The sequence below is a fragment of the Brachionichthys hirsutus genome, chromosome 2 (assembly GCF_040956055.1).
Source record: "Brachionichthys hirsutus isolate HB-005 chromosome 2, CSIRO-AGI_Bhir_v1, whole genome shotgun sequence".
NCBI lineage: Eukaryota > Metazoa > Chordata > Actinopteri > Lophiiformes > Brachionichthyidae > Brachionichthys > Brachionichthys hirsutus.
In genome coordinates, this window is record NC_090898.1 from 15715721 (window position 1) to 15727438 (window position 11718).

Sequence of the window (11718 nt, forward strand, 5' to 3'; positions counted from 1 at the left end):
TTTAAACGCCAGTGTCGCGATTCATTCCTATATCCTTCAATAAATGAATTATTTTACCGTCAGTAGCTCTTTGTGTTGTTTTTGTTGCTTTATAGAAGGAAATCGCCCAAAAGAACCAAATAAACTTCAAGACGTTTCACCTCATCCGAGATCATTCTAATGTCGGAGCAGAGACCACCAGGACAAAAAGACTCCTCAGGAGTCATTCAAAAGGGTCCTTGCACCGGCAACCAAGTGTGGCTGGGGGGGGGGGGTTGTGGATTTGGGGGACAAAGGTCTGTCTCTGGGTGTCGCCAGGTTTTAAGCATGCTGGACGCGTTTCTTTTCACTAAACGTTGTTTTTGTTGGTCAAACTGTTTCTGGTGGAAACAGCTGACGGTAACATCAGAACGGAAAAAGGCTGAAACAATTGTTTATTATTTTTTCCTGATGGAAGGAGAGACTTTTTCCTCCTTCACGGGATCGGTTCGGTATCACACATTCCGTGCGTCTTTTAATAATGCTCGGAACCGGCCGGCGGCGCGGGGCTCCGATCGGAAAACGTCCGGCAGTGAACGAGTTAAGAGAATAAATTCATCTAATTGGAGAGAAAAACTCCCAAAACAAAAAGCTTTAAATTTTGCCTCACCGTTTGTGGAAGCTTTCGCAGAAGTTTTTAAAACACGTCCCAAATCGATAAAGACCTTCGTTACAGTCCAACAACGAAGTTGTTGCTCTAAGCCGCTTCTCCAACAGCAGACGGGAGCGTCAGTCACGTGACTCCACTCAAGCGGTGATTGGTTGGCTCCAGCCTCCAAACCAATCTTTAGTCCCGCCCCATTCAAGCCGTCTACCTTGATCCTGATCAAGGTAGATTCTTTTTTTTTTTTTATTCCTTAAACATGGAAAAAAAACTTGAGCAATTGGATTCACATTGACATTCTAATTTTAAAAGTTATTCACAAAAACACTTTCAATAATGACCAATAATAAAAAACAAAATCACTCTGTTGTGAAAAACTTACCCCGATTTCACCTGGATCTGTTCCCTCGGGTATTAAAGATAGAACTAGGGAATACGGGGCGACACGTAGAACGGGAGCGCCTGAAAACGCTGACGAAACGGAGACGACGTTCCAGCAGAGACCCCAAATAGGCAGGAGCTGATCGGTGATCAGGTGAGATGTGTAACAGGTGCGTCTCGGTCAGTTCAACTATGCCTCCGCTATGCAGCTGGGCGGGGGGGGGGGGAGGGGTAATCAAAACGTAAGATTTATTCCGGACCTCATTCTGGATCAGATCCAGAAGACATTTTGCATGATGGTTCATATCGGACCCCTTTAGGACTGGGATTATTGGTGAGTCAATTTAATGCAGATTTTACAAGATATGATTTCATTTTTTTTGGGGGGGGGGGGGGGGGGGTGTCACATTATAAGTAGCAAATGGGAAAATCCGGATCCAATCCAGATGACATTCGGCCGTGGGATAGAGCCCCTCCCCCCTACATGACCGTGTCAAATTCCAGAAACATCGGTCAATAAATATCAACCGAGATGTTGAGGAGCACATTTTGAGGCTCCATTGACTACAATGTTAAAGATTTTAAAGCGATCCAGAATCCAGGATCTCTTCTGGATCATCCCCAAAATGTAATCGACTGTTCCTAACGTAACCTAATGTTATTTTATAACATGTATTATTTTTTTGTGTGGATAAATTAGCAAAATAGCAAATTATGAACAACAAACTTTTAAACTGAACAACAAAGTATTAGTATTTCCAAAAATATAGGGTCCTTACTTAGATATTATATTGAAAGAGTAAGTCATTGAATACATTTAGGAATTAGTAGTAGAAGCAAATAAAAATAAAATCAACACAGACCAGTTCACTGCAAGGACACTTTATCAGAAGCAATAAATATTCACATCTAAATTCTCTATTCTTTCAATACACATAATAAATACACAAAGAAAAAAAATGGATCAATGAGTGCACTGACAAAGTTTGTTGGGCTTTAATTTCATATCACGATATCTCATTCTCACACCTTCAATCAGAAATAATAAGGAAAGAAAAAGAAGCCAACGCTCCTCCTCTCTTCCCTGTCCCTCTTTTATATGTACAAACTGGTACTTAGTGGCACTCACATGCATACACCTGAATACAGACTGGGAGTAGCTCATCCCATAGTTATAAGAAGCCTATGTATATAATATAGTATGTACATTCTGGTTTATACAGTACAATCTAAATCTTCAATAAATGCAGATATATTCATGCAAAAAAAAAAAAACACCACCAAAAAAAAAAAGGCCATCTCCACAGCTCCTTAAACCCCTTTCACAGACTCAGATCTTCACCAGGAGCTCACCCCAAAAGCATTTCTACTTTGTCTATAATCATATGGTCTCTAAAAATCGTAGCATTTTCACTTGGTAATTAATGACGCTGAGGGTGAACGCATCAGTGCTCAAAATTCCAACCTCGAAAAACGCCGTAGCAAAAAAAAAAAAAAAGAACAGGGGGCAAAGCTCACACAAATGCAGCAGTTTGCACCCGGCGGCTATTTTACATTCGGGACTCTTGGTAGCTTCAGACGAGAGGCCGTCGGCGCGATGCCACAGCATCCGAAAACGTAACGAGAGATTTACAAACGTGGCAAATGAGGGCAGATTTGAGGAAGGCCATTTTTTAAAGACGTGCAAAAATCACAAAACAGCATGTAAAAGAAGACATGGCTGTCAACTTTGATGTCCCTACCGCTAGCATTAGCATTCCGAGTCTAGTCAGTATCTTGTTCGGCAGCCTGTATGTCTCGCTGTCTCTCCCTCTCTGTCATTGTCTCTCTGTCTTTGTCTCTCTCTCCCCTTCTCAACCCAGCCCGTCCAGACAGATGATCCTGAGGTTCTGTCCAAGGTTTCTGCTTGTTAAAGGGAAGTTTCTCTTCGCCTCCGCCACCAAAGTGCTTGCTCTCGTGGGTTAAGTTGGGTTCTGTCTTTCCCTGCTAATCCTGTAAAGTGCCTTGAGGTGACTTAATGTTCGCGAGAGAAATAAAAATTGTGTTTCTTCTAAGCATAGAAAGACAAACACGACGCCTTGTGTATCTTCCAAAATCCAATCAAATTCCCCCTCTACCACGTTTAAGCCCTTTTCAGAGAGTAAGAGCTTCATAAATATATATATATAAAAATAAAAACCATTGAGATCCATTCAGTAAGTTCAAGTTTTGGTCGTCATCCCAATTGGAGAAATTGAGCACTTTGTTTGACACAACAGAACCGAAGAGGAGGAATATTATTGGTGCTAAAACCAAACTGATCAAAACTAAACCTCAGTCATTATAGTTTCAACAATCAATGATGTGAACGTTTTAAAAAAGGTGAAGCGTGGCAATAAATGGAAAATAAGTCAAGCCACGTATCAGACCGCCCTCTAGTGACGGGGGTAAACCATGTACGAACATCTGCTGATATAATTAATCACTGCTCAAAGCATGAGACAATATCCATCATACTCATATAATAACGATAAAACAGCAAAAAGCTTCAGAAACATTCAAAAAGATATGATTGATTGTATTAGGAATTCCCGTAACCCCGACAAGGAATGCATTAGAAAGCGGGGGGGTTAACCGCACAGGATTTAGAAGTTTAAGACAAAGCAACGTATCTGAGGTCATCTTTATTTAAAAAATAAATGAAAATAAAAGCCAGTCAGCAAAGCAGAACCTGAAACAATAAACAAGGACATTATGAAGCCAAGGAAATTATTGCAAAGTCAAGAGGCCTTTTTTTTTTTAAATAAAATTTCTTTTCTTTAAGCAACTCTCAGCTGTTTGACGAACAAAACCGGAATGCTTTTGGGTGATTTGGTCTTTATTTACATCCCCATGAAAGCGGCTGGGCATGCGACGTGGTCTCGGTATTTTCAGGGTCAGATTGTCGTGTCATGATTCTGTTGTAAATTGTCTCATACGGACTCAACTCGACGTCAAAACAGTTCAAATAGTCCCAGATATAGATTTAGTTTCATCTTAAATATGGCTAGTTTGTGTGTAATGTGGATGCATATGTGTGTGTGTGTGTGTGTGTACGTGCTATTTAGCCCTAGCTGTGCTTTTTATCTCCTCCTACATATGTGGGAAACGGAGGTGGAAGTAACAGAGTCGGAGCAAACTGCGTTTCCTCTTGTCACCAGCGCTGCTGCTGTTACACTCGGTTCTAGCGGACTTGGTTCTCGCCCTGGTTCTGCCCACCTCCTCCATTCGATAATCTGACCCCGCCCCCCCGGGCCCCCACGTTCTGGTCAGACCACGGTGCTTATCCGGCTGATAGGCTTGGATTTGGAGCTGCCCCCTGTGCCTGTCGCTCCAACGCCTGTCACCTGCGGCCCCTGCTGAGGCTGCCCGGGGTGCTGGGGGGGGTGAGGGGAGAGAGGTGTAAGAGGGGTAAGGGGGGACAAAGGGGGGGGTAAAGGGGAGTGTGGTGGGGGAGGGGGGATGCAGGAGAGCGGTGGGTACTGGGGCAGATACGGGGCGGCGGAGGCTGCGTGATGCGCATTGATGGAGGCGGGGGGCAGGTTGTGGGGCAGGGTGCCGAATATGAAGTGTGTTTGGTGGGTGGGGTGGGTGGCCGGGTGCGGCGTGTGCACGTGTCCCGGGTGGGTTTGGGAGTGTGCGTGGGGGTGCGGGTGGGAGTGAGACAAGGTGAGTGGAAGCTTGGTAGCAGGGCCGCCGCCCCCTCTGATAGAGTGTGTGGGTTGCACGTGGTAAATGTTGAACAGGGGGTTCTGGGAGTGTTGGGAGAGAGGAGAAAGGGGCGGGGGGCACCCAACCACCATGCTGGCGTAACGACCCGGAAGCCCATGCTGGGAGAGATGGGCCAGCTGCGGGTGTAGAACGTGTGGGGGGCCAAGCGGCGCTCGACATGGTAGCGGGCCCCTCTGTGTAGCGTGAGGCGGCACGCCTTGCAAAGGAGGGGGGGCAGGTTGGACGTGGTAGCGATGGTGATGGTAGTAAGGTGGCGGGGGCTGCACGACGCCCGCGTGGCAGTACTGTGCGTGCAGCGCCTGGATCTTGGAAGGCCCTCCATCCATCTGACACAGGGATGAAGGGGAGTGAGGAGGGGGCCCTCCCGTAGTCAGTGGGGGGACAGGCGCGGGGAAGAGTGGCCCCGGTGGAATAAGGGGCCCCGGCGGTTTGGTGCGTTTGCTGCCGAAAAGGGATCCCAGAAAAGAGCTGCTGTTGTTGTTGCTGCTGCTGCTGCCCCCCCCAGGGCCGCTCGCCGCTCCCGCTCTCTCTACACTGCTGGAGACTCCCCCAACTCCTGTCCCAGCAGTGGTGTGTTGCTGCCCCGGCCCACCCCCCATCCCCGTTCCGGGGCTCAGGACGGGGCGGTGAGGCCGGAAGTCTTCGGTTCCGTAGCAGCCGGGCATCCCAACCGGCGCCGTGTAGCGCTGGCGAGGCTGCGGGCTGCTAACGATGGAGCCCTGGGGGGGTGGGGGGGGTGGGGGGGGAGAAAGCACCGCTTCGTCACTGCCGCCAAGTCAACCGCCACACGCAAGACGCGCTTGGGTAAAAGTGGAGGAGACATGCGTGGGCACGTATGGACACACACACACAAAGTCGTCAATGCAGATACGCACGAACACACGCATGCTCGGAACGTGCACACCATCTACATGCAGGCCGCGCACAAACCAAACACGGGATTGTGAAAGGCGTCACGTCAAACGAGACTTACTTCCATGGTACTGTCCAGAGAACCGACGCTGTTCCTGCGACCACGCTTCCCTACACCCCCCCCCCCCCCCACCCCCCCATGAAGCGTCGGGTCATTAGCAAAGAGGAGAAGGTGGAAAGGAAGACGTACGTTTAGTCTACGTTCGCTGCGTGGGACAGAAACAGAAACGGCGCATTGCCCCGCCTCACCTGTTTCCGATAGGTCCCTGAGCGACGAGCTGAGCGCGGTGCGCTTGAGACCCTCGCCCACGGAGCAACTGTCGTCGAAGCTCGTCCCTCCCAGGGTGCCGTTCACCACGTCGCTCTTCCCACCCAAGCCTCCGGCGAGCAAGCTGGGCCGCATCACGCCTTTCTGTTTCTCCAACTCGGCTATGAACGCGACGCAAATGTCCACTCGAGTGAGACGCGGCGAGAAACGTTCATCGCCGTGGCGATTGTGCACCGGCGGCTTCGGTAGTTACATTCAACTCTGTACTTCTCCATCTCCTGCACTTCAGCAATGCTCTCCCTGAGGTCGCTAACAAAGCGGGTCCGGTCCTGCTGGCTGGGCGCCATGAAGACGATGAGAACCTTCCTCTCGCCGCCAAGGACGGCGGAGGTCAGCCGGATGCCGTGAGGATAATCTAGGAGACGCGACACAGAGAGAAATCAAATACGCAACAGTCCTCGGGTATAAGTTAGAAAGGATTTCGACGAGGAGGAGGAAGCAGAGTTCTCCTACACGAGCTCTGGAACACGTGCGCTTGCATCTCAACCAGAGGGAAAGACTGCCGGAAGCTGTAAGTCACCGACGTTTTCTTTTTCTGGAAGATTTTGGTCACCTGATGCAAAGCAAAGTAGGAGAGGTGAATCGCACAACGGGGACTTCTGGGTCAGCCCCGGCTCGGGAAGCGTTCGATCGGGGGTCTTACCACCAGAAGGTCATTAAAGAGGAAGACCTCTCGTTGGTGGAGCCCCGCCCTCTGGGGTCGGCTGGGGTCAGGGACCTCGTAGAGCTGGCAGCAGCACACCAGCCTGCGATGGGGAAGGGAGATCACCTGGACGGGGAAAGTGACAGAGACGAGCACAAGCACACGATTCAACGTTTAGCTGGGGGGGAGATTTAAATCCAATCACGGGGGGAACGAGCAGCTTGGCGGAGGTTTGCGCCCTCCGAGTTGTTCTTATGATTATTCATTTGAAGGCACTTGCAGGCTTCTTTCCCACGACGACTCGCTCCACAGCCTGCACTTGGGACACGTGATCGTCGTTAGTCCGCAGCTCCCATTTCTGTATCCGCTGGTAGATCCCAACCAGCAGCTCCCGGGGAATGTCCTGACCGTTGTCCACGCCTCGGAGGGAGAGACAGGGAGACGCAGGGGGAGGCAGGGAGAGACAGGGAGAGGCAGGGGGAGACAGGGAGAGACAGGGAGAGGCAGGGAGAGACAGGGGAGGCAGGGGGAGACAGGTTTAACAAACAACAGGTGTGAAAACTGCACTTGGAGTCCAACTGAAATCTCTAAACTGAAAGTTCAACGGTCCGTTTCTCCGTTTGTCGGATCCTTTGTCAGCCCCTGAAAGACTCCGTTAAAGTGTGCTGCAGATCCTGAAACACCAGATCTAAGTATAATTACACCTAGATCGTATCGTGAAACGTGATTTTAGTTGGACTTCAACACACAGTGCTACTAATAGCATTTTAGCCATTCAAAATTTACAAATCTCATCCCTTGCAACGTTTAAATTTAGAATACAGAGTATTTATTTCTTCATGGCGGCACCTCTCAAATTCTTGATGAAATCATCTAGCTTCATTTTCCTCTCCGCTTTGACGTTGGGGCTGTACATGTCCGTGTTGAGGAGGATGATGGCGAAGGCCAAGATGAAGATGGTGTCCGGGTTCTGGAACTGTCGGACCAGGCTCGGATTACACACACAGTATCTCTGACTGCATGAGAGACAGAAACGGCATGTCCACACCCTTCAAGTCTTCCACACTCAGACGTGTCTTAAGTTCATCGGTCTTTCACAAAGGTTGACAGACAAACCTAAACGCTTCTATGAGCCGCTCCACCTTCTGGGCTTCTCCTTGAACTTTAATCTGAGCTTGGAACTTCCTGAGAGCGTCGTCCAGGTCCATGCCCGAGAAGTCCATCTCATCCACCACGCAGCTGGAACACAGAGCGGAGGCGACGGCGTCGGCGCTCCTGTTAACAGACTGTAAATCATATCGCACGCGACTCCTCGGATTATCCGGATGTTATTTGAGCTTTTCCGATCGATCACGGTCGCGCCTTCTCAGATGTGTGCAGACTCACTCCAAGACGTCCTTGTTGAATTGTTTCTGTCTGTTTCCCAGAAACTCTCCGATCATCTGCCGGCTGAGGCCCTTCCTCTCCAGGATGAAGCGAGCGATCCCAACCGGGGTGTCCGAGACGAAACCTCTCTCTATCAGGTACTGGATCCCTTTCTCTGGCTTCCTATAATCAATGACAGAAACAAAAAGTAAAAGTCTAGCTGCGTGATCATCAGAAAACTGAAATCAAAGACACTCTTCTGCGTGAAGGGTCTCACTTGTTGAAGAGGTTCAGGCCGATGCGGTACTGGCGTCTCTGCACCACGTCGCTGTTAAAAGGCGGGGAGTCCCAGCTGTGGCGGCTTTCCCTCTGGTAGGTCTGCTTCCCCAGAGGTGGAAGAGGCTCCCGGAGGCTGTCCTGAGATGAGGAGCCGGAGCTGCAGTTGACCGTCTCGTTGGAGTTGGTGGTAGAGTTGAGGGAGTCGTTGTCTCCATCTGAGCAGCAGGGCGGCTCCAGATCCCCGGAGGGCAGGGCCGTAGAGGAGGAGGAGGACAGAGGGGTGGTGGGGGGCTGCTGTGGCGAGGAGGAGGACGATGGCGTGTCAGGGTACTGATGGTGGTGGTGGTGGTGGCGGTGGTGTGCTGCCACCTGTTGAGGGATATGTGTCGGTACGGGTCGGCCGGGGGCCCGGGTCTGCCCCTGTGCGGCTGCAGAGGAGGAGGTGCGGGCGCCTGTGTTGGGGGAGTGTTTGAGGGTTCCCTGAGGAGAGCCCGCGCCCGCCGCCGGCTCCTGCTCATAGACCAGCTGCCTGCTCAGAGAGCCGCGGTCCGAACGGTCGCTCATGTCCACTGAACTGTCGCTGGGTGGCTCAATGGTGAGGAGAGGCAGATGCGCACCCCTCAACCGGTAGTCCCTGCACTCGGTGCACGGTGTGCTGCGCCGACTGTTGCTGCTGCCCCCTCCCTCGGTGTCCCGGCTATCCTCGCGGCCCCCAACGCCGCCGCCGCCGCCGCCGGGGCCCCAGTACTCCGTATCCGTGCTGCTGGGTGCCCGATCAGGGGACAGCGGGGACGAGGGCATGCCGTCGTCCATGTAAAGGGTGACATCGCTGTATGACGTGGCGGTGCTGTCGCCATGCATGCTGAGTGCCCCCCCTGCACCCCTGGCTCGTTCTGCCAGACCTCTCTGCGAGGGGGGGTTGCTGCTGTTGCTCCACACGCACTCGCTGAAGTCTTCGCTAATCCCTCTGCCCTCCTGGGAGTCATCGCGGCCCGCGCGGCAAGTGAGGGCGTCGTCTATGGAGTCGGCGAGGGATTTTACCTGGAGAGGGAGCACAAAGGGGGGGGGGGGTTCAGCATCACACGGGCGCTTTGCTACAAGCTTCATGGACCGCCCCTAAAAGTGTTCCGTTGGTTCTCTCAAGCGTTTCTTTTCTGTCTTTGTTTCTTGGGGTCGGCGGAAAAGATCTTTGAGACGGTGTCGTAAAACAAAAACAACTCAAACAGCTCAGTTACCTGAAGCCCCACTACAGTACCTGCTTGGAGAAGGAGTCCTCTAAGCGGGTGAAGTCTCCGGGGCGCTCTGGCTCAGGGGTGTGAGGCGGCCCAGTGGCCACATTGTGGGTGAAGCTCGTCTGCGTTTGGGCCTGCTGCTGAGGCTGTCGCTCATCGAAGGAATACTGCAGTCTCATGTTGGACAGTATGATGCGGCGCGTCATGCGACTCTCGGAGGCGGAGCTACGGAGGCGCTCGAAGTTCTTGTTCATGCGATAGTGTCTGAAGGCCGTCTGAATGGTCCGCGCAGCCCTGCGACTCACGAAGGAGCCGCCATACTTTCGTTCCAACATCTCCACCTAGTAGAGCAGAGAGGGGACAGATGACGTTCATCGTCTCCGCATGTCGTTCTACGCAGGCGCTAGGTGGCGCTCCCCAACTCCACAGCGATACCTTCTTATCCTGCAGGTCAGTCGAGAGTTCGTAGCTGTCCGAAAGGGCCTTGCATCGCTTGTTCTCCTCTTCCTCTTGCTTGCGGAGAGCCAGACTTGCGGGTTGATGGCGCGTTCGCAGTGCCCAGGCCAAGCTGGCCGAACTGGAGGTGGCCCCACATGAAGGGTCTCTGGATCCGGACGGAGCGCCGCCGCCGCCGCCGTCTGCGAATCGTTCCGAGCCACGCAGGTACGGTGTCTGGTTGAATGAGTTGTCTTTGCGAGAGCCCGTCTCCGGACACTGGGACTCTCCTTCGACACTGCAAGAAACAAAACACAAGCCTTTAGCTCGAGTCGCTAGCGGCTTGAGAAGTCTTTCCACCCAACGCTTTGAAATGCAAACCAGAGACCGAATGAGAGGAGCCCAAATGATGGCGAGGAGGACTTACGCGTAGAGTTTGGAGCGATGAGGCGATAGCAATCGCTTGGTGAAACTCATGGCGAGCTTGTATCGCGTCTAAACTCCCGATCGCAGAGCCAAAGATCCGCATTCCGCAGACTAAAATAGACTGCGAGGTCTCTGGCCTTTACCCGAGTCCTTTATTGAGTCCCGAGGTTTAGTAAATGTACAACTAGGCTCAGCCGAGCCGACCGTTTGCCTTTGTCTTATTCTTCCTCTCAATTTCTCGTCTCTCTGAGTCGTCTCGTCTGACAAATGCAGCACTGTTGGCGTATTTCTAGTCCGCGACACACACACACGTCCAAATAGTTGCGAGAACAACTGCAGACACAATGTCCTGCCTTCGCTTCCTATGTCCTGAGTTAGCCCCCCCCCCCCCAACCGTCTGACGGGCATGGCTGTCCAATAGCAAGCCAGAGAATTAGAAACCAGGGCCAGAAATATGGGACTGTAACATTCAACACATGGAACAGGGACATTTTGGCTCCGAAGCTCGGCTTCTGTGGTTTCTACTTTTTTTTGCATAACGTAGGTTTCCGCAAATAGAAATAAAAGGGCCGGTGAACATTTTTGTTCGAGTAGGTCAGCAAATGATTTTCTCTTCCTGCTTAGTTCGTCACTGTTCCACTGAATCACGGAGACTTCCTGCGTTTGTATGAAGCTGCTGAAAACAAGACAGAAAAGACTTCCGAGCTGGCTCGATGACACGGAAACTCCTAAAAGTCGTCTCCTGGACCACGACGCAGGAAACTCTGGAGTGCACAGAGGGACATACGCTGCAACGTGTCTCAGCAGGACGTCCAGCACATTGAAGCAAGGCATGACCCGGCTGGATTGCCGTTGAGCACAGGGCTGTTGCGTTATACGTCACAAGAGTCCAGCGAAATAAGGACAGGCAGAGAAGGGCAGCACGGCGACGCTTGGACGTTCGTCAAAAAGTATATGTTCCATCTTCAGGGAATTCATGGCAAAGGCAGGACTCGCTCTTTCTCCACTTGGAGAGAGAGGTAATGACAAACCGTTGCCCATCCCTCCATCTATTGTAACGTTTCCCCCTGTGCAGCGTCGTTGATTTATCATTCCTCCTCCTCCTCCTCTGCTCCTTAAATAGAGAAGCTGAGAAGAGGGAGGGGGTTGCTTGGTGACGGTTGCCGTGGGACCTTTGTGGGTGGCGAGGCAGTTGTTAGGATGAGGAGCGCAGTTGCCTTGACAATGCATTGACTGTTATTACCACTGAGGTGGGTGTTGATGTGCAACAGTCACAAACGCATCATCTCGGTCTCGCTATGAAAACAGAGCATTTCTACGTTTGTGCTGCTCGAATCGCGTAAAT

The 11718-nt window shown here is 51.6% G+C and overlaps 1 protein-coding gene across 1 annotated transcript; it reads right to left on the minus strand.

The window, feature by feature from the left end:
* Positions 1–4290: 4290 nt before the first annotated feature.
* Positions 4291–9853, minus strand: LOC137899427 (IQ motif and SEC7 domain-containing protein 1-like). The gene is made up of 12 exons (XM_068743466.1): positions 9536–9853; positions 8279–9321; positions 8023–8184; positions 7753–7875; positions 7486–7652; positions 6917–7056; positions 6637–6762; positions 6447–6546; positions 6187–6348; positions 5915–6094; positions 5727–5776; positions 4291–5472 (listed from the first exon to the last, which is right to left on the minus strand). Exons 1-12 carry the CDS (start codon positions 9845–9847, stop codon positions 4291–4293), a joined length of 3747 nt encoding a protein of 1248 aa, XP_068599567.1. The 5' UTR covers positions 9848–9853.
* Between the last annotated feature and the right edge of the window lie 1865 nt (positions 9854–11718).